Source organism: Metopolophium dirhodum, chromosome 1 (assembly GCF_019925205.1).
Source record: "Metopolophium dirhodum isolate CAU chromosome 1, ASM1992520v1, whole genome shotgun sequence".
Taxonomy (NCBI): Eukaryota; Metazoa; Arthropoda; class Insecta; order Hemiptera; family Aphididae; genus Metopolophium; species Metopolophium dirhodum.
In genome coordinates, this window is record NC_083560.1 from 49,130,858 (window position 1) to 49,155,367 (window position 24,510).

General features: G+C 29.0%; 1 protein-coding gene across 1 annotated transcript in view; it reads right to left on the reverse strand.

Annotated features, from left to right (window-relative positions):
- The window catches only part of LOC132934174 (limbic system-associated membrane protein-like), a 569,464-nt gene that overhangs the window by 19,796 nt on the left and 525,158 nt on the right, over nucleotides 1-24,510 (reverse strand). The window contains exon 7 of the mRNA XM_061000449.1: nucleotides 5,961-6,135. Coding sequence (XP_060856432.1) covers nucleotides 5,961-6,135 — 175 coding nt within the window. The remainder of the gene's footprint in view (nucleotides 1-5,960; nucleotides 6,136-24,510) is intronic.

The following is a 24,510-nucleotide window of genomic DNA, read 5'->3' on the forward strand; positions in this document are numbered from 1 at the left end:
CTTTGACAATAACGAGAATGTTAACTAATTTAACAACAAGAAAAAGCACCACTGCTTGGTGTTTAGCTATCGGCGACTTTAACTAAAAAAATGTAACTTAAAATTGTCTAATTAGACTGGCGTTGAGGGACGTTCGTACAACAATAATACATGGCAAGAGCGTTGCAGACAGGTTAGGCTGCTGACGGACTTGAGGTGTGGTAGGAAACAGTTGAAATTCAATTTCGAGTGTTGTCGTGTTACATTGTGTGTAGGGCCTGTCGAGTGAAACAAAAACAAATAACTGAGATGTTCCCGAAGTTTCTGTTTGGTCTTAGGTACACACCGCACCAATTAACGTGACATTACAGCTGGAAACGTAACTTTTTAAATATATGGTGTGAAGCCTAACGCTGTTCTGAATAATTTTAATATAACTTGACATTTTTTAATAATTAATACAAATAGTTTGAACAATATGCGACTATTCCATAAGTTAATATTAGTATAAAATAGTATTTGTACGTTGTACTAACGGATATTATTTAGTGTATTTTTCATATGTATAAATTGAGTAGAAAAGTAAAATGTTGGTAAATGTCAAATAGTAAGATGCTATGTAAATTTACTTAGATTATTCTCATTTTGTACGTGTAAAATAACAACATTTGTTACTATTTAAAAATTTTAAATATTTAAAACTACTATAAACGTCATAATTGCAAACTGAAACTTTTCACAGACAGTTTATTTAAAAATAATGGTTTTGTACAGAACAGTACTCGTGTAGAAATTTTACACTACAAGTTATTTGCCTGCACACATTTCATTTCATTGATTTAATTTTTTTTTTTGAATTTAGTTATTAGTTATTACTCAATCATTCACAGGCTACATGACTTAAGGTAAAAATAATTCTAATATCATAATTTTCTTAATATGCTTATATAAGGTCTGTAAATACTTTATTGACAATATTTATTAATTAATATAGTTATTTGTTATTAAAAAATAAAAACCAATAATATGTATGACAATTTTCGAATATTTGTGATTGAAAAAAAAATTTTAAAATATTTTTTCACATAAAATTCATTTTTACTTTTCAGATAATTCCTACCGTAGATAGGCAACGATAAGTGTTGTATATTAAGTACATATTTTTATTTTGATTTGTACTAATTTATCAAACATTTAAATGTTTTTATAAAATATAAGATATTAATCTATTAATAAAATATCGATGTTAAGGTTGTCTCCTACTATTATAGCTCCAAACGTTTTACGCAGATTCGATATTTATACATAGTTAATAGTATATTAGTTATTATCATTAAGTGTTTAGCAGAAGGCAAAATATTGACATGAAAAATCACTGAAAGGTATAATTTTATTAACTTTTATTTAACGTTGAAAATATAAACAGTCGAACAATACAAAATATTAACCAAAGTATATCTAGGTAATGTATTACTGCATTAGTCATAAGTGTGTATATTTTGAAAGTTTAATAAGAAGGTAGGACATATGGAATTATATTAGACAAACCGCTTTAATGACGTTATTGCTAGTCACAGAATTTCGGTCTGTTACGAATTTTGGTCTTAATCACGCGAGGAACGTGTCTGAGAAGTATTTCTGTTTTAGAATTGAACAGTAATATTGTTATTCAATGCGTTTGTAATTAAAATATTAAAAATTAATTGCGTATAGGTTGGATACGTGTTATACCCAGCTTAATGACGTTAAATCACAGACAAATTGAACGGACGATTTGAATTTCGTTTGAACCGTTTGCGATTCCCGTACTAATGAAAGATTTCGATCGATGATTGTTAATTTGTGCGATGGACCGTTTTATTTTAAGCTTGGCGCCTCAAAGGAAATTTGAATAATTTTAATAGAGTGACAAGACGTATTTCTCGTAAAGTGAAAACAATACTATACTGTTATCAAATATATATATTTCTCATAATTATTAATCAACATTGTACGTAATATTATTTTGTGAAGTAATTTATTATAATATGGAAATTAGTAGAGTTTAGGAAATTTCAAAGAGTATCTATATGAACTTTTTTTTAATTTGGTGAGTTGCATAAATTATCAGAGTCATACAATAGTGTTTGTTATTTGTTTAAGACAAAGTTCTTTATTATATAACTGCTAAATTAATAATTTTATGCATAAAAATTATTTAATGGTTTCTTTATCAAACATATTTGGCTATAATTACAATATTTTCAAATACTATATTGTTTAGAAGTGACAAAATACAACTGAATAATAATGTAGATAAACATATGTATTTTTATTTTTAAGTTTAATTTGTATACTTTAGTTATTCGAATAATATTATGTAAATTTAATCATCTGTTGATTAACTAACCAAATTTTAAATTTGCATAATTCTTTTCAGAGTAAAACATTTTGTACAAATAATTTGATTACGTATTTGGTTTTAGTTGGATTCTTTTTGCTTTTTATCATCCATTAAAGATTTGAGTATGTTTTTTATAAATGCCGCTTAAAATATCAAAATAAGAGAATAAAAAAATTAAACATATTTTATTAATATGACATAGTTATTAATATAATTCAGTATTAATATTCATTCACAAAATTATAATATAATATAATATTTATTCAATTTAAAAACGACAACAAACAATATTTTATTTAGAATCAACAAGAATTTTGATTTGCATTAGTTTTAATATTATTTACTAGAGTAATGTATTATATTATTTTACATTTTGGATAACTGTGAATAGTAAATACTCTAAAATTAAATTAATATAAAATTCTAATAATAAACCAATTTTCGATATTAAAATTATGTACATAATTGATAAATATATTCAGAAATCTTCGAGAAATACAAACTAACACTATAGGAGACTATTTGGAAGTTGAAACTATTAAATATAAGAAAAGAAACTCGGTTAATGCGATTCGATGTAAAATCAAAAATTACGAGCATAAAATCTAGAACGCTTGAATAGTTGAATAGTTTAATTCAATTAACCTGTATATTATGTTAAAATATAATAAAACGAATAAATAAATCATATTCATGACGATTTCACAATAACGTATATTAAATGACTGAAGTAGGTATAGGTACTGATAAAAAACTAAAATGTATAGGTAGGTAACCGGTTAGGGTCATACTAAAATCTAACATAATAATAAATGGTTGATTTGTGAAAATGTTTTTGAATACACATCAAATTAACAAATGTATGTGACCTCGTAATGATAATAGTATACGTATGAGCTTTAAAAATTACATAGATACTTAGGGTAGATACTGGATTTGATTTTGGTATATATATTATTTTTAAAACATTGCGTTAAATGTATATATTGATACTTTAATGTTTATAGCGTATTCATTTGTAATAATACTCTATTCTCACTTGCTTGTTATTAGTTTATTGTTAGATAATATAATATTATATTATGTATACAAAGATTAGTTGTTTTACGGTTGATTTTGTCAATAGTTGTCCATCATTGTTTGATAAAAAAATAAATACAATTACTCACATGAAATGTACGAATATACAGTCATGTTACAAGGATTTCAATTAAAGGAGGTGTGGGGATTTTTAAAAGAATGATGGTACACAATGAATAATTTACCAATAAAAAGTATTAAAAAATAAATAAATAATGTCGAAATGATGAAATTATTATGGATATTGTTGGTTATGGGTCTCTTTGGCCCCCCTTGCAACCGTGATGCCTATATATTATTGTAAATTATCATAATCTATTTCGCGTTTCCTTAAAATTAATTTTTATAAAATCCATGTTTCTGTAATTCGAACAGTGTAGGTAATAGGTATAGGTAGTTATATTCGTTTGACAAATTATTAAACAATTGTAAATCGGAGGTACACTGCAGTCTGCACTTTTTACTTATTAGTATCTAATGCGTTTGATCTAAATTTCTATAAAACCATATGATAGGTATAAATTTTATTCTAGCCAACTCTTATTGGCAAATTTTTCCCAAAATGTTGTAATTTAATAATCTAAAACTGCATGAATATGCATGCATTGCAATGTTATTATTTATTAATTATTCCCTAATAAATAATTATACTACCTATTTTTTTTTTAAATAGCTAAGAACCCCACGGTTTGATTGTTAAATTAAGTATCTAACTAAAAATAAAATAAATTAATTTGAATTAATCAGTTCAATAATTTATTTCTCTCTATAGAATTTTTCAATTCTTTACATTTCATTAATAAGCGATGTTGTTGCCAAATCTCTAAGATGACATTACCTATCCATTACATTTGGGGTCAGGGATCATGGAAATTTGGTACAAATATTCAAGATTTATTTATTGCATCGATTTAACATTAAATTATTTTTGCATTAATTACGAATATAATATGTAGTTGATAACGAAACCTGCAGATTAACAAGGGATTAATACATTTGCCACGTGCCATGGAACTAATAAAATAGTCTGCGCGACGTTACGTCAAACCATTGTTTTATATTTGATCCGTCGCATTATCATTCTAGATGCATTTTAAGCCGGCATAGTGTAGCACGTATGGAAAAAGACAATTTCTCATAACTAGAAACGTCGACAAAATAATCCACTTATTTTTAACCTGACACTAATTACAATTTATACAACGCATGGTTCGTTGTCAAAAGCTATTTTCCTAATGATATTTCGCGTACATTATATTGGTTGTGTTACTGTAGGTACATATTTAATTATTCGCATACTCCAATGTGTAAGTTATTATTGTAGGTACACTGTGTTTGCTGCGTACGATGATTTTATGTATCTAAGTTAAAGTTCATAGATTATCTCTCATAATTATTAGGGTTATGAGTGAAACACAATACATACTTATAAATTATGTTAATAGATATTAATATTTATGTACGTTATATAAATATGTACAATGTGCTGCTATTTTAAGTAGATTATTCAATTCCATAGAATGGTGGAATTTCACTTGACTTATTCTTGAGTGAGGATGTGACTCAATATATAGTTTTAGACTTGAATAAAAATAATTTATTTTATTCATTATTAAAATTAAATATCCCATGAATTATTTCAAAAAAATTAATTTCATGACATATTAAAACCTAATATAACATGTGTCGTATAATATATCGTACGTGAATTATACTTTTTATAGTACCACGTATTCTATAAATACTATAAATAACATAGTGATATGTGACAGTTAAAAGATAAACCAATAATACCTACCTAGGACCTAGGTACATACATTTTTTGTATCGATGTGACGATGTACCTACTTTAATCACTAATAGATTGGTTGGTTCTCATGTTGAGTATAATACGTTAATCATAGTCTTAAATTTTTCTTTAATCAGGGACGGAGGCAAGACTGCTTTCGTACATCATACTACTTTGCCCCATTTGCATTTATTCACACTATTCTTGGTCCTATTGGATTACTGGAAACGTTATTGTGTTATTTTGTAAATTTTATCATATGAAGTATATACACAACTATCATTACAAGATTTATTTTGGTTTTTAATTGCAGTAAAAATTAGTTAATATTATATATACGAATACGTAATATTTGTTAATTACCTACTAACCATATACATTTATTTAATATTTATATTATTCATAATGAGAACGAGCTTATGAAACATTTGATATGTAAATAATTTAAAAATACCTACAATAAATGAATATAAATTAAATCTTATTCTATATTTAAGTCACCGAGATAATCTAAACAGAATCGTAATTTCATTAAAAATAAATATTCATTAATTCAAACATCTGAAAAATAATAAATAAAACATTTCAATTGAGATAGTACTAAGTAAAATATAAAAGAGTTTTCGGATATTCATTAAAAGCGAATCGTTTATGTATTAACGATGTACGTGCAATAAACTATATTTGGACTTTACGATTTAATACGATTTCATTATGAGTTATATTTACCAGTCACTTCGATGGATCGTTTGCTTTTGCCAAGTCCATTATCGGCCACACAAGAATAATTGCCAAAATCGGTCTTTTGCACTTTTCTCAAGCGTAAAGTGTATCGGTTGCCTCTGACGTCAGTAATCCGCCATTCGGTCATGTCCAACTGCAACGTGTCTCTATACCACAAGACCTGAAAAATTACAAGAAAAATCGTGAAATATTATTCCATACGCGCGAATGTAATATAAATATTATCGCGGGGTAAATTGCTCGCCAAGTGCCAACTACACTATACAAGCTCAATGAAATGGTGTGTATGTGTGAGTGTGTCATCTTTGATTTTCACAAATTTTGGTTTACCTGTCTGTTTATTAGTTACGTCATTATAATGGCATATACACCCGGGGGAGGGGGGGGGGGTAGGTAATGCCCTATACGCCATATTACCGAATTCATATAATGCACTAATGCGGCAGTGATTAAAACGAAAAATGAGATCCTTTCAACGGAATGGTTAATATTATGTAAATTAACATTATTTTATGATAGTATCTCACAAGGTAATCATTTTCATTTTTGTTCAGGCAGATATAATATTTCCAATATAGAAACCCAGTGGCTCACAAAGAGCTATAGACCCCCCTCAACCCCCCCAAAAATTTTTTTTTATATTTTTTATCATAAGATATATTTTTGTCACAAATACATTGCAATGATGGATGATAATGTTTTTTTAAATTGATTATTATGTTAAGAATAACTTTAGATACACATTAATAGTTGTACATGATACCTATAGTTTGTGGCAATTGCCAATCAATTATGTCATTGAAAATTATTTTTTGATTTATAGAAAAAAATTATCATTAAAAATTAGTGGTTGGTTATTGTGTATTTGTGTGTAAGGAAAGTTGGAAAATTTGTAATCCCCCCCTCCAAAAAAAAAAAATTCTGAGTGTGTGCTATAGATTATTGAATGTGATCGAGTTTAAATATCAGAAAACTAATTTTTTTTTCAGTTGAAAATTGCTATAAATATGGCTATATGATGGCTATTACTAGGTATATAATATATATGGCACTATTGTTAAATTTGACTATTTTTTGTACATTTTGTGATGACTTTTTGCATTTGCTCGTTCATCTCGTGGTTCTGTCATTAAAATACCTAATTGTTTTTATTAAAGTTATCTTATGATTTGGTTTTTGTTCGATAATTTAAAAGTTTTGGACAATCGGGTTACTATATATCTAAATTTTGAAAATCTCTGCAGTATTAGCGTAACCTATATTTGATGTATAACATATAAAAGAGATGTCTCATCATGTTCGTCATCGCAAATAATTGGTTTATTTAACGACTCGTGATAGGTAATTTCAATGGCTTTTTTTTCTAAAATATTTTTAAGTTAAATTATTTATTTTCACTTAAAATTCAAATAGTAATGTCTAATGAACTATAAAATATATGAATTAAGTATCTATACTAGGCTTTTGAATACAATTTTAACTCATACCTCTATGAACCATTATTAGAAATTAATGACTGAATCAGGTCCTTTCAGACCTAAACTTATTATGTTTGGATAGTAATAGCGATTTTTAAAAAATAGCGTTTACCTTAGGATTTAAATTAAACAAAATTATTTTTTGTTTTAAACGATTATTTACCGAACTATTGTATCTAGAAAAAACATTTACCGCCAAATTGAAGGAAACATTTTCGATATATTTTCGATCAAAATGGTCGTCGCTATATTACAACAAAACAGCGAAAACTTCATGCTATTATAATGGCAGTTGGGATTGAAAGACTTGAAATCAGACCTTTAAATTGGTGATTTAAATTTTAAAAATATATGAAAAATAAAAGTAAATTTTCTTTATTAGAGTTAGGTACCTATTTTTTTCTTTTCACAATAATATTTTAACACGATATATACAAAGCACGTTAAATGGTTAATTCTAAATATTTAGGTTTTAACATACCGGCGGACTTTACGTCAAAATATGGTTAAAATACTGCATGTAAAGACAATTATTCACTGTTTACCAATAGCTGGAGGTTCTCAAATAACAATCTGCATAAACTGGCTCTATATTTGATATAATAGCAGTTTAATAAGTGTAATATCAGTATATATATATATATTTAAAACCGTCGGCAGTTTTATTTTCATTGTTATTAATACCAGTGAAACAACAAACCGGAGAGATTTAATGCCATAAAAAATTATTAATACCAAGCTTAGATTATACGAGCTGCCTAGAGAGTTTTGAAATTGATTGACGCAAACCAAACCGATTGGAGCGCTTTGATTAATGGCCTCTCGGCAATACAGTAATACACTACCATCGCCGCCATTTTGCGACGGTTCAAATTAATATATATCCCAACACTGCGTATAATACAGCCTACTGCATAAACAACCTCGGACACTTCATTAGGCGTAACGACTACCAGTCAAAATATCTCCGAACAAAACTTCCCGATGACAGAAATCATCCGCTGACAAGTTTGTAAAATGTAATTACGTCTGCAAGAGGTATTTTTTTATCATAGCGATTATTATTATTAGCGTTACTGCTTGGTCATTCGACCCATTGCCTGAAAGGTAGTTCGTACCGTGGCGTGCGTGGTTTTGGGGACTGTGAAACACAACTGACGGTTTGTTGTATCGCGACGCCGCCGAGGCAATAAGAAATAAAAAATACGAACTTAATTTTGCACAACTTGACATGCAGACTGCAGAGAGTATCGTTAACATGTTCGATAACAATTTTATATTACGTTATGACTTAGTAAGACAGAGATATAATGCGACGTCCTCAGAAAATTGTAATACGACATAGTCCTGCGTAAATATATAAATATAACGCAATCGCATGGTTTTTCGAAAATGTTTGATTGACAGCTTTTTTACAGGGCGGTAGCTTGTACGCTATTATTATGGATACGTTTATGCCATTTTCCGGCATTCGGTGAAACAAATAATTATAATAAGTTCGGAAAACTCAAAGTGTAGGTTATGACTGTGAAAAAAATTGCTTTGTGTATAATAGTAAAATATTATAATGAATCAAACAATAAGTTTACTGGAGGGTAAATAATACATAGTGAATACATTTGCAGGATAAACTTACTTTGGTAACATTATAAGAATTATGTAAATTTTCAAATGAAATTTTGTTGAAAAATGTTCAAGAAAAATATATTAATAAAATATAATATTATTATATATATTAAGATTTAAATTTACATTTGAATACTTAATAGAAAATAAAAATTAAACCTTTAAAATATTAACATAAATAAAATTAGTCGTATCCATTGGCTATAAATATCAGAATTGAGTTGAGGAAAAAAAAAAAAAATAAATACTAAAAACTATTATATGCGTGTGTTTTTAATACCTGCATAGTTATGATGAAAATTATTAATTATAAAACGATATTAATGGTAGAAAATACATTTAGGAATACATAATGTGTGCTTTTAAAATGTAAGTTGTTATAAAAATTTAAAAGTTTAACTATGTTTTAAAGAATTTAAAGAGTGGTGGTTAATGGTTATAACGTGATGTTTATACCATACTTAAACTTATATTTTAATAGTTTAGTCCTAGTACTCAATTCTTAACTATATTTTAATTTAATAGGTACATTTTATATGAAAACAAAATAAATTGAATGCTTGTGGGGAGCTGTACTTACTAATAAAGTTTATTATAATTCTTAACATTTGGAGTCAATTTCCTTAATATCCATTGCATGTATTCGAGTAGACTTTATATCCTAACGGTTAAGTTTCGGTAACATTTTGAACAGAAGAACATATCGTGGACTAAAGTTTTTAAGTATCGTAAATCACAACTTTGTACCTACTATATACGTATTACATACGTATTATTTTACGTATCTATAGCTATTTATAGGTGGTGTGAGGAGCAGTCGATTTTTAATGTTTATTTGTTTGGACTTTTTTATGATAACAACACACTTGAACGTTAAGTTTATTAAAATAAAAACCATAAAATTATAGGTATAACTATAAAAATTACTAAAACTGATATTTAGATATAATACCTATTGGTTAATTTTTAATTAAATTTATTTTTCATTAACTTATTACAAATTTTAATATTGATTTGGGTCGTTATTTGTATTTAAATATATTTTATCATATTTGTTTTATTTTTATGCTTTAAAAGTGTTTAGCTTACAGTTGAATATTATATTATATTATTAAATGTGATATTAATGATCAATTTATTTTATCGAAAACGGCAAGAATAGAATAGACGGCATAGAATCGTATTTCTTATATACCTTGTAAATATTACAATTTTGAATTAAAAGTATCATTAGTTGATAGTAATAGTTTGTTATTATCTTATTATTATAGTCATTAATACGTTATTCGTTTATAAATCATCAAATAATATGTGTGCATGTCATCATAAATAGGTTGTCTAAAAAAAATAAATAGTAATAAAGCTATCATAAAATGGATTAAGTTTAGTGCAGTTTAAATTTTAATACTTATAAATGTCCGAAAGAATAAAAACAAAAAGAATTTTCTACAAAAGAGTTTTGAGTTTTTAAAGTTGTATTTAAAACACGTTACGAATGTTAATACCGCTTTGTTTAAAAAAAACATAAAATTATAATTTTTCGGTGTTGTTTTGGAAGTGAGCATTTTTCTATGTAAAATGATAAGGTATAGTGTTGTGTTGTTGAAATGTTAATATTAAATGTTAAGTGCGTTTATTATGCATTATATACAAGTATAAAATATTATAGAAACACATAATATTGCATTGTAATTTGATACTTGTTTCGCCGGGACGTACCTAAGGTAAATACAAGATTTGACGGTTGTTATATTTCACATTATTCGTTTTGTTTTGATGTTAAATATTTTTGAATTTTTGAAAAAGTAAGTACTCTATAGGCCGTAATAAAATACATTTTCATCACAAAATATTGGCATATAGTTTTAATTTTATTGGGATACAATGTATATTATTGGCATATGATCAAACTATGTGGACAGCTTTCAATAGGTTCTAAATAGTAAATTGTAATGAGTTGAATTTTTAATTGCATAAAATAACTTTGAGATTTTATTTATATTATAAATTATTTTTTCAAATACTTATAAAGCACAAACACAAATATTCGAGGGTAAGAATAATGGACCAAGTTAATTGTTAATTAATCGTCCAATATTCTGTTACCTACGTATACAATATATTATATAGGTATAGTTTTAACTTATATTAGATATTATATTGTTACATTTACATTTACATGAATTTGCATATTATTCCTAATCGATTCCTCACAACTGGTAATATTGGGAAAATTATTTTTCTTAGAAGGATGCTGTAGAAGTGTTTGGATCGCCTGACCTATAACCCGGGGACTCAGAAAATTATGCATGCAATGTTTGCACGAAATGCATGCTTATAGCGCCGAGGCAGAGCTGGTGCTCTTAATTAATTACGTGAAATAACTATGGTATATTGTTAATGTATACCGATAAACCGCAAATATTAGAAGGGAATTTTGTGTGTAGGGTAAAAAAAAGTACAAAACACAGAGAACGTAGTCATGTACAAAATATAAAATATATAAGTAATGTATATGTATTTTTTACGCGGTGCGGCGGCGGCGGCATGCTATGAAACTTTTATAAATTACATCGACCGATTGTCGAGAGGCAGTGGATAATTTGGTCTCATAGGAATTCGGAGCCATAATAAATTACAAATTTAAATCGGCTCGACATTGGTTTGGAGTGAAAGGGAGGAACGATCGAAGGAAAGGTGAAAGGAATAAGGTCTCTCACGTATACGACTACACGCAAACCACACACACGCTCACGCACAAACGCATACAACGGGCGTCTCATGGGTAGTAAAGGATCGAAGGAAATACTCGGTACGCCGCCACCGCAAATGCATACTCACACGCATATCGGTATACGTATATACTATATTATATTATTGTATATGAGCGATTTCTTTTCCTGACGAGATGAAATATACATGCGAGTCTTTTGCACAAAGCTCGAATATGCGGCTAATATTAAAGGTGCATGAAGCTTAAAAATAAAAGATGGAGAGTGAGATGAGCGTGGGTGGAGATATATGTAGAGAGAAAGAGAAGGGGAGATAGGTAGAGAGATAGGGGGAGAGTAGAGAGAGCGAGAGAGAGAGAGAGAGAGAGAGAGAGAGAGAGAGAGAGAGAGAGAGAGAGAATGTTCTTCGATGTGAACAAAATAATAGCAAGAAAGAAAAGCGAATAAATATTTTTTGAAAACAACGACGAGCGCGGTGGAGTGGTTACTCGAAATTTCCATTCACCAAATTCGGTTCGTTTATGATACCAACAAAATAGCGTTTCACGTATCATGCGCTTGTTTCATATGTATTTATGCTTTAACTATCCTCTGGGCCGTTTAATGTGTTCACTCATTTTTAGTACAAACCATTTTGCTCTCTATGTTATACTTTACAGTCGGTATTAGCTCGACACGATGTATGATCAAAAAACGAGTTTTTCGTGGTAACTCGATCATAAAAATGTTTTTTATGACCAATAATTTCCGTTCAATATTTTCAAACACATCAAACAGTTTTATAAATTGTTATTTACTGTCAGTATTTATTATATTTTTGAGTAAAACATCTTCATGACTTATGCGTATATTTTACCTATTTTCTATTGGAAAGTTACATTACATGTAACATAATTTATATAAACATTTAATATTTTAATCACAATATTATAAATTTTCTATTGATCAAGCAATGTTGTACACGTGAAAGAAAATAATTAGTTCCTTGGTCAATTTTTTTTAAATGTTGTGGGTTTGTGAGTTGTGACCATTATTTGTTATTTGTTGATGACATATTAAATATATTATGTAAATAATATATATTTTTTATACTTTGTACCATATTATGAAATGAATAGATATGATTAAAATAAGCACTTTTCAATAAAATGCAACTCACAAATGTATGACAGAAATAATAATAATAATAATATTATAGGTACATATAGCTGATTAAATAATATATAGGTATGATCAGTTCAAAAAAATGAAAATACAATAAATATTTTTCAATGCGGAAAATAATTTTTAGTATTGTTAATAAACATTAATGTATGTTTGTTGTGTACAATGTCGATACAATGTTTGACCACAGAAAAATATTATTTTAATATAAGTATGATGGATATATATATAGCGTTATAAATTATATACATATACATATCGTGTGTCTGCAAAAACTGGGTACACTCCATAACTCAGTTACCAACATTATTCAGTACCCCATACATATTTTAGAATTCTGTCTGTGGGAGATTGATGATCTAATAGTCTAGTTTTGTGTCCCGAAAACATAATTCAAAAATATGTACCTATAGGTTACTGAGTAATATGGCTAATATAATTATACAGCGTACACGGTTTTCGCGGACACACACTATACCATATAGTATTATTACAATATTATTGGTGTTCAATGATAAATTAAGAAATAATAGGATGTATCTACTGGGCACACTGGATGTATTATTATTTATTATATGATATAAAATGGTTATTTTCAAGTCAAATGTCTTATTACATTGTCGATAAAAAAAAAAATTATATAGTACAGTACAGTCTATAAGACAAGTGACATCTAACAAAAAATATATAATCGGTTGATGGAAATATAATGTATAATTCTTTTTTTCTTTCTTTTTCAATTCTTTTTTATTAACTTTGAAAAGTTTTGTGGGAATTTATCGGTGGCACAAGTGGTAACAGAAAATGAAAGTCATCTCTGCGGTGACGCGAATGACACGAAAAGTTAATAGGGTCCTTAGAAACGAGAACATTGGACGGTTGCACGTATGATGCGTTCTGTTATAGTGGCAATTGATCAAGAATACTGGTAATGAAACTGGAAATCGTTGGGTTTGGGTCAATTACAAAGAATAATAACCATAGAAAGTTGTTTTTTTTCACAGACATCGCCGACGTAGTAATAGTTCTTAAGTCACGTCCTATAGTGTACAATACTTATAAAACGCGTTATTTCGACGGTGTACGATGGCAAATGAAACAAAATTGCAGATTGCATTGGTCAATATATATATAAAGATAAAAACAGCATGTATTTTATTTATGTGTGATCAAATGAAAACTCGATGATTTCCGGGTCTGCTGCAATTAAAACATTCGATTGCACGAGACTAATCGACCTGCAATGTCCAGAGCGTTGCGGAGAAGGCATTACAGTGAATTTATTTTCAATTCAAAGTCTTCCGGTGGCAGTACTTTGCAAACTCATTCCATCAATTTTATTTTTTAGAAAAAAAATATACATTTATAGACAAGAGAAAAGAAGCAAATGAATAAAGTACACAATTTATAGTATAGGATATCTTGGTATTTTTTTGAAAGTTTCAGAAAAATCCGTTTTGCCATATCCAAGAGCTAGCCGTGCACAAAAGTTCTCAACTCAAACAAATAAGTTTAAAAAAGGCATAAAATCAATAGCTTTTTAATCTCCATTGTAGAATCTAAAGAACTTTTATTTGAAGCATATTTCTCTTCTTTTTTTTTTGTATTTATTCATATTTCCTACAAACTTTGAACGGTTGTATTCGATAACCACTCATTGGTTTTTAGAGCACGTTTGCCAAAAATAGTAGAAAAAAAGATATATTACAATCTAGCTTTTAACATTGAAAAATATTAAGTTTCAAAGTGGATTTTATTTAAGGATGTAGTTGCACATTACATTAAATAAATATAACATTATATCTATATATATCATTTCTTTATGCTCGTGGGGAACAATGACAATATGCGTTATCTTTGACCATATTTTGTGCTGTAACAAAGTTCAACATTTTAAATCAATTTGAAAATCATTTAATTTCCAAGTAAATTCTATACCAGAACTTTACTTTGCACAATATATGAGTGTATAACTGCATGTTTTTATTTTGTTTTAAGCTGTTTTAAGTATTTTAATTAAATTAAAATATTGTTCATTTTAGCAGTTAAATAGATATTTCTGTTTATTGTTTAATTATTCTAATAATTATGTAATACACCGTCGCAATTAAGGTGACTTGATGTTTCAATTGAATATATTTAATATTTTTTTTATACATTATTTTTCCCGGCGCTTTTGACATGTACTGGAGAATTTTTACTCCAAGTACCAACTAAATTCACTTAAATATCAGAAAAGGTACCGATGAAGAAAATCTAAGCATTTTTACTGTCCTAAAAGGGTGATGACAGATATATAATAAAAAAAAATTAAAAAAAAAACACACATCATTGTAAGACCAATAAATTTATCCGGAAAATAAATTAAGAGAAATCAAGCACTCTGTTGAACTCTGGCCGAAATACACTGATCTAAACAGAAAAAATGAAGTCATTCTTAATCGAATCAGAATCGGTCACACGAAACTCACACACGGACATCTTATGGCAAAGACAGATCCACCCCTATGCCCAACATGGAATACAAACTACTCCATTAAACATATCATCATCCACTTCATCATCCCAAACTTCAACGAAGCTAGAAAAGATTTCAAAATCCCAGACAACCTGTACGAAGCAATCACTCCATTCAGAATCTAAAACGTTTTTTTATTTTTTTAATAAGTTGATTTTTATTAACTCTTAATTCCAAGGCAATACCAACTTCGGTGCACTCAATGCAATAAAAATCAACATTATTTTAAAATATTTATTCTGGAGCAGTGTTTAAACTATAACCGTTCCTATTAATATATAAAATTCTTTAGTCTGCCCATGAAGATAAAATAGTTTTTTTTTTTAAAAACTCCATGGAACTTTTATTATTTAAAAAGTATTATTATACTTATTTTGTAAGTGATAAACAAACACTCGAGCTTTGTTATTAAATTAGGCGGATACGGAACGTTTTTTCGCTATCCGTCGCTTGTTATTTGGACAAGATATCCAATGTCCGTGTCCGAAATGTACGTATAATCGTATATATACCAGATATCTATAGTTATATTATTTTAGATACTAACGACGAAATTGTCGAAAATGTGTTGTCAACGCAATAATGTAGTTTTATAAAGTATAGACACAGTGCACAGGGACCCTGTGAAGGGTAAACATTTAATATTGTACGCACCAGTACAGCCGTAAGGCCTCGTAAGGTCAATCCTTGACGTCGTGCATTATACTTCAAATATTGATTTTATGACAGGAAACGTGTTGTAATATATGTACAATTCTTGAGAGTCTTGTCTGTGTAAGATGTATACATTAATTTAAACTGCATGTTTGTATGTTCCGGTATGTATTTATTATAATAAATACATTTCAGTACGTGGAAATATCTTAAGAATGGCGTTTTACGAATCTATTTTCTATGCAAACTAGGGCTGAATCCCAAATACACTTAAAACCATACCGAACGTTTTATCCTTTACACTCCAGGAATGCCTGGATGAGTTACGATACGGCTGTAAACGTTAAGCGATATGTTTTTTACGATCGAATTTAACCAAAAATACATTTATCGAATAGAATAACCGCAGGTAATGTTTGAATATAAATTCTACTGTGGTTATAAGTCATACGAACAAACGCTACCAAGTACCGGGCCAAAAAAAAAAAATTGTTTTTTATCGAAGCATTTTATTATGTTTAGGAGTAGGTATAGTGGGTATCTATCAAATGGAATAAAAATGAATTAATTTCGTTTTAAACTGCGTGATATTGGAACGACACAATATGGTATAGAGAAGATCAAAAAATAAAACAGTTCATGATATGACGTAGCGGACATTAAGTTAAAAAATAAATATTTAAGTTTTAATACTTTCCAGTGATAGGTACGTGTTTAACACGTCTAAATTAAATTACCCCAACACATCAAAAAAATAACAAATGAAAATGGAGAATGAGATAAAAACGGAGTTGAAGGATAAAATAATATTATTATAGGTACACATTAATACTAAAACATAATATAATAATAATAAATCAATATACCTAATATGCATAATTTATATGCGAACCCAAAGCATTAAACTAAGTGTTTTACGTGGAAAAATGCAAAAATCACATTCCGATTAATCCAACACAAACTACGATAAGACATTTTGTACTCGTACGTCGATACTTTATTACGTTAAGATAGTGCGGATCTCATTTTATGAGATTTCCCTATGAACGTGCATAGACAAGGCGTACAAACACACGTTTTCGAGTGATTCGGAGAAATATTTTTTTCCGACCGACCACGGTAACGTAATAGTGTGGTTGCGTGGGTAACACTTCTCGATTTAACGCCACGCCAATGCATCTCATATGTATTTTGTAATATTATATGACCTAACATGGTTGGGAGCATTGCTGACATAAAAAAATCAGTTCATGCTCCACTAGATGGCACCGCGATCATTAAATAAAACGGTGGCGTGCGTCTAAGGGACCGCGTAAAAACGTAAGAGCTATCTGGCAGTTTTTACGGAGAAGAAAAATATATAGGTGCGTACACATCCACAGACGTAGTTAATATACTTTTGAAAAATTGAGGCGAAAGTTTAAGGGCAAGTTTATTTTTATGCTCGCCCCCTCCCACCACCCCATATCCATCATAAGCTTTGGAGCGGTCTAGTGTTTCAGGAAAAATGGCAATCTCATGAATCCTTAACAAACGTGTTGGCAGTGGGCAAACTTTTACAGAAACTTGGGCGCGAGGTAAAATTAATGACTTGGTTAATTTATTATATTTGTTGTGGACCCGAAAATAATGGTAAACCACTTTCCCCGGCCAGGCCTCTTGTACACAACGTTGCAGATATATTCTAGCGAACTCCATAAATAGTAAATTAATGGCGTGGAGAGTGCAACGGAGGGGATACTCTCGTTCCCCCGACTGCGATATTATAGCCTTTGAGATTTTGTAATAATCGCGATTTCCCGTGATTTAAAATGCCCACTTATAATAGTAATATCGCACAGTGATATTATATTATACGACGTTATCCGGGACGTAATAAAATGTTACAAACTCGTAGCCAATGTGTGCTGTTGACTAAGCCTCAGAAAACCCGATTATCTACAAATCGTTTTTGTTTTTTTTTTTTTTGTAAGATTTTTAACAGTGTTAAATGAAATGAACAATTACTAGGAAACCAATATACCGGGTAGCTGGCTTAACGCGCAGTTTATGATAGCTACAATATATTTAATTAATTATTTCTTTTCTGAGGTTTTTTATATTTCGAACACCGAAATTAGGTTTTAGCGATCAGGTGACCTACAAGAGCAAGAAAATAATAGGGGGTAAGGATTAAGGGTTAACTAATTTACTTTGTTCTGCGAGGGGTATTGAACAACCATACCGAGTAATTTCAAATTGCTGAAAAAGATTTAATTTATTGAGACTTGCGGCGTTTTATGAGGTCATTTTATTTATTCGTTTGGTATTTTAATCATCTATTTTTATTAATTTTCTATTTTTAAACATTCGTATATTTAGTAATGAAGTGATTGTCATTACTAAATACTGTTACATAATATTATAGTGACCTCTATAGCATAGGGTGGCACATGAAAAAATTTTGTTTTTCTCACTACAATCGAAATGTATTATTTATTTATATATATAGCAGTGTACACTGTGGAATTATACGGAAAAATACGGAAAATTAACAATAATAAATGCAATTTATTATGTTCTTATGTATACATGTAATATGTTTAGGTTGGTACCTACATTTTAAATAGGTGTCGTGTTTGAATTTTTGAATTTGAGTATATTTTAACAATAGTAAGTAATTTGCTAATACCTACTTAAATCACTAAACTAAAAAAGATAAATATTACGATTTATTATAATAAGAAAAATATTAAGGCTGTTAAATTTCAAATTGAAGTAACTTTGTATAGTATTAAAATATTACATTACTTGCTAAATTGTTTGTATTTAAAACAATTATTATGTAGTTGCGTATTTTATGAACTTTGACATTTCATACTGATATTGGCCAACATGATTTCTTAAAATTAATATATTATTATTTTTATTTATTCATTCATACTGTTTTTCATCTGTGGAAGTGCAACCAGCGAAGGGCTAGATGGGCTAAGCCCACTAAACTATCAAAACTCATTTTGTACGGAAGTATTGTATACGAATATTTTTTTTTCGGTGACACGGGACATTTTATTTTGAAATGAAAATCTTTAAGGAGTAGACATTTGTTGTAAATTAGTTGCAAAATATCGTCACTGATTTGGATTCCATCTGATAAAATTGGTGTCTCACATGAATATGTAATATAAAAAGTTTTTAGAGTGCTGAATTCACGAATGTCTATTAGCTATCGATCTAAAAACACATTATTTTTCAATTTTCTTGGTAATTTCCCAAACCACAAGAATAAAAAATGTACCGAATATCGTCAAAATATTGGAGAGTTATTAGCAAGCAAAGGTTATCTTACTATATATTTCATTTAAGTAAAAGACTATTACAACGAAGTATTTTCTCGAGAGGAAAGAAAGACAGTTTCGAATTCATCGTATTTTGTTATCATGGTTAAATTATGTCATCAAGCCAAAAACTGAAATTGGTACTTGGAAATGTTAGAATGTAACAATAAGAGTAGACCATAAGACGTATAAGTGCAACCAAGACAAACATTTTTATTTTTTTCGTAATGAGGAGGGTGACACCCAATTCAATGTTGCATGGAGTAAGTTCGTAAATATAGTCGTAAGATAATAAAATATTGTTTACTTAGGTACATGTACTTAAAAAATGTAGGATCAATGTTTATGTACGAAATGGTTTTATTTAAACTGTATTAAAAAAAAAATCCTGTTTCGTAAAATGTAATACATTCCTAGGGTAGTGATTTTAAACGTAGTAGCGGTATATAAAAATTATAAACAACGAATCTGAAAAGCAAATAACAATACATTATTCTTGAATTTGCAGGCCTGTGTCCGTGAAATCGTCGAACAAATGTTGTTTATAAATTAACTTAGCCAAAAAAAAAAAAAAAAAACAAAAAAAGGCTCATTAAAATAATAGCTGTACTCGAAGTATTTTCGTATAGGCACGAGACTCTCTATAGTTCCTATCGCTAACGCGAATGCAATGAAAATAATCTATAAAGGTAAGGCGCGCGAGAGGATTATTGTATCAAATAATGTACGATACAGCCTCTGTGCATAATTTGTATACAACGCAATGTGTACCGCTGCTGTTCTTATTTATTTGTTTTTTATTTTTTTTGCAACAATTGCCGGAAAGGAAAGGAACTTATCTCATGCGCGGCAGAGAGAAATGTCCAAAACAATGTGCATTACCATACATTGTATTTGTATAACACCAAAGCCACTCCGGCAAGGATATTTTATTTTATTTATTTTTTTTTTGGTGTCTTAGACTCGATATCTGCGCTGTGCATTGTTCCGTTAATAAAAAGGGTATACTCACGCCACGGTGGCGACGGTTGAAAAATTTGGTAGCACTGTTTCTCTTTCCTGTTTTATATTTTTACAATCGTATAAATCTCTAGTCAAATCCTATGGGTATCAATGGTTTATTTTTTGGATTAGGGGCGACATATTTCGTAAACGCGATGGTCCAGCTATAGGTTCAAGAACAAATACCAACTTTAATATACTATATACTATATACTATATACATAATATTATTCAGATCTATTATCTCGGGATGAACGATAATAATATATTATTATTATTATTATTATTATTACGTACACGTGGCAAGGTTTCAATAAAAATGAAACGCTCTATAAGCGCAGAGCCGAAATTATTAAATTTAATATGATTGGTTCCGTGAAACAGGTCAGGAAAAATAAATATTGTGGATGTGTGTCACAGACGAACAAGACACTTATTATTGCGCTTGCGAAAAGCGAAACGCCAAGACGTGTGCAGAGAAATTCCAATTATGTTAAGTGACCAGAATTGAATTCGAGGGAGTTTCGAAGACATTGAAATGACACGACGGCTGTGTAGCGTGCGATTTTCGCATGCAATATTAAAAATTGTGATGCAAACTGTAGAGACGCGACGTCTATGATAAATACATGACATCATATATGCACGTTATCGTTGCAACAAGCCTTCACGTCTCGAATTAACTCGTCTAAAATGGCGTTTAGTTTAGATACATTTGATATTATCGAAAAAGCTGGGACGACTGTGATAATAATAGTATTATAATTTGTTACACAGACGATATTATAAGGTATATATATGATGTATACTATATAGATAGGTAATAGTCATTGGGTAATCAGAATATATGATATTAGTCTGTGGGAAATTGACTATGTATTAAGCACAAAACATGTTTAAATGTAAACATTATAAATCACAATGTGTTTAAATATTATTTAAAATATTTTTTTTATTCAAAACTAATTCGTATTGGTACGCGTAGTGAATTTTCCAAATCAACGATTTCGAAAATAATAGGAGACAACAGTTTAAAAAAAATGTATTCGAATAAGAATTAACGTCAAATTCAATAATACATATGATCCCATTATCCTGTTATCAATTCACTAAATCGGCGGCACTGCAAGCACGAAGTTAGGACTTGAAGATGAGAAACTTAAACTAGGTATATATTCGCATTTTAATCGGTGTTGCAATAAAAACGAATCAATTTAATTTCCAGCGAAAATTGATTATAAACCTAGGCACGGAATGTGCTGAATGATAACGGAGTTAAACAAATAGAGTTAAGTTTATGGGATCGGGTGACAGGAAAAATAAAACAATACAATTTACGATGATTTTTAAAAAAATTACAGTTCTATCGAACACTTTAAATATTGAATTGCACCACTGCTAAACGAAAATTAGTAGCTCGAAATTCAACAGAATAAATTATCTTATTAAAATACAAAATTTGTGAGTGGGTTCATGTCTCATTAATTATAGTTTATTATAAAAATGTCGAAAAACATGATTTTATTTAAAATCAAATATAAAAACGGGTTTTTCTTTCTGAATAATGTACCACAGATGGGCATTAGGTATGTTCTAAATGTTTGTGTGTTCAGATGTTTTTTTTTGCATAATATTACGGAATTTAATATATGTATATTGAATCTATAAAATATTGTAATTAAATAGCGTTTTGCTCATTCATTAAGTATTGTGTAAGGTACACTTAACAGAGAATTTAATAAAAAAAATAAGAAGTTTCTTATACAAATAAATTATTTTAATATAATTTAGTAAATTATAAAACCATTGATATCATAATATTATACCAAACATGAGTAGATCTTAACCTACCAAACATATTCCTAGTACAATATACATTTTTATAAATATCAAAGTATTTATTCAACTGTAAGATGTGATATTGTATCAGAACCAAGGTTAACATCTTTGGGTGATAAGAGTTATCATTGTTAATTTGCTGTTATGGCGTAAATATGAAGGGAGCGGGACACCTGGGCCATACTGAAAAAGTTTAGATTAAAACATATTATGTAATAACGTAGGTACCGATGTATACGCCATTATTATAAGTTATAACCCTCCAGCCTTTTAAACAATATAATTGGCTCATATAGTCATATAATGAAAATAATTCTTATGTACACCACTTCCCAAGTGATGCTTTGGGACGGTGATAATATTAGTTATCAATTTATCATTATTATATTTTAAAAGGATATTTGTTTTTGAATTGATTGAAATTAACACAAAAATAAAGTGACAAGGTTAAATTCGCAAATTTCAAAAGTGAACAGGATCAGGAGACATATTCAGTACCTAATCGAAGACTTGAAATAGTAGAATCATTATTTACTGAACTTAAAAAATAAGTAAAACCGATAAAAAAAAAAAAAATACAAAAGTTGAACATCTTACGTTTTTTAAACGACTGCAGGTAGATGATTTGTAAAATTGTATAATAAATTCTTCATAGAACTAATGAACATGGTTTTAATGTGAGTTTGGCGAAGACAACCTAATTAGAGTTCGTGTTGTACTTGGCATTAATGATCACCAATTTTAAGCAAGGTTATCAAGACCATCGTACCTGTCTCTTGATATGGTAATTTACTATAATTGTAGAGAAATTTATAGAAACGGCACTATCAAATCGATTAATGTGTCGAGTAACCCTCCCATATTATGCATTTTTGACCAACGTAACACCGTTGTAATTTATTATGATGCTAGGATGTGTTAGGCACTTAGGCTATTGTCTCTTGTACAATGTACATACAAAATAAGTTGCACACTTGCCGCCACGTTAGAATGCATCTAGAGCCTAAATTAAATGTATGATTTTAGATTTATAAGTAAAAAAAAAAGTGTTACGCACAGACAAATTGAAAAAATATATTGTCTGTTTACTTTGCTCACCATAAATTTCACCAAATGATCTATAGTGACAGAATAACAATTTGTATGCTGACGATAAGCCATTATTAACCATATTATAAAAACTACATAAATAATATAGCAGCACGTTTGCAAAGGTTTAAATTAAAATTATTAAAATATAATAACATTAATGAAGAGTTTGTACTGGGTAATAAATGGTTACTAGCTGACCAATTGTCCAGGCTATATCGTAGTGATGGTTTGAGTATGAAAACAGAATGTATTGATAACATTCATAAAATAGAAAAACTTGTAAAAGTAATCCGTATCTAACCTGACAATAGGATAGATATTAAATATAACAAACGAAGACAATAGCTTATAAGTGTTAAAATTATACGGTAGTGGGTGGAATATTAATTCAAATAATTATAATAAAAAAAGTAATACAAATTCATAAATAGTAAAATTCTTTAAAGAAAAAAGTTACATAACGGCTAGTGATGGGTTCATTTAGTTTGGCAATCAAGTAGTAGTGGTGTAGTAGAACCCAAGGACATAAAAAAAAGTAATATAGTTCAAACTACATTCAGATCAAATTGGGGTTGAAAAAACACTTGTCAAAGCAAAAACAAACAGTCTACTCAGACTTTTGTCTAATGACATTAATAATGTATTATGTCATGCAACGAACATAAAAGAGCAAACGTAAAAGAACAAATAATTACACATGAAATCACTGAACAGTCCTTTAAGTTGGGGGTTGACTTTCCTGAAATATCAGCTCAGGCATATTTCATAGTGTAGCTACAGCTTATTATCCTAAAAATGCTTTGAATCGATCAAAGAAAATTCTAAACGTATAGAAACAGTTATTAAGGAATTAAGAAAACTACTGTCGAGATCTGGAATACCAAATGAAATTTTAACTGATAATGTACCATTTTATTCATTGGAATTTAAGAAAATTTGCTTTGACCCCGGGTTTCCTTTCAAATGAAGATAATGCCGTTATCGGAAACTTGGTCATAATCTACGATTTTCCATTGTTAAAATCACGGCATAGCGTTCTACATTATCGTTATAAATTGGACTGTGAGAATATTTACAATATATATAATTATGATGTATATAAGAGCAACCAAT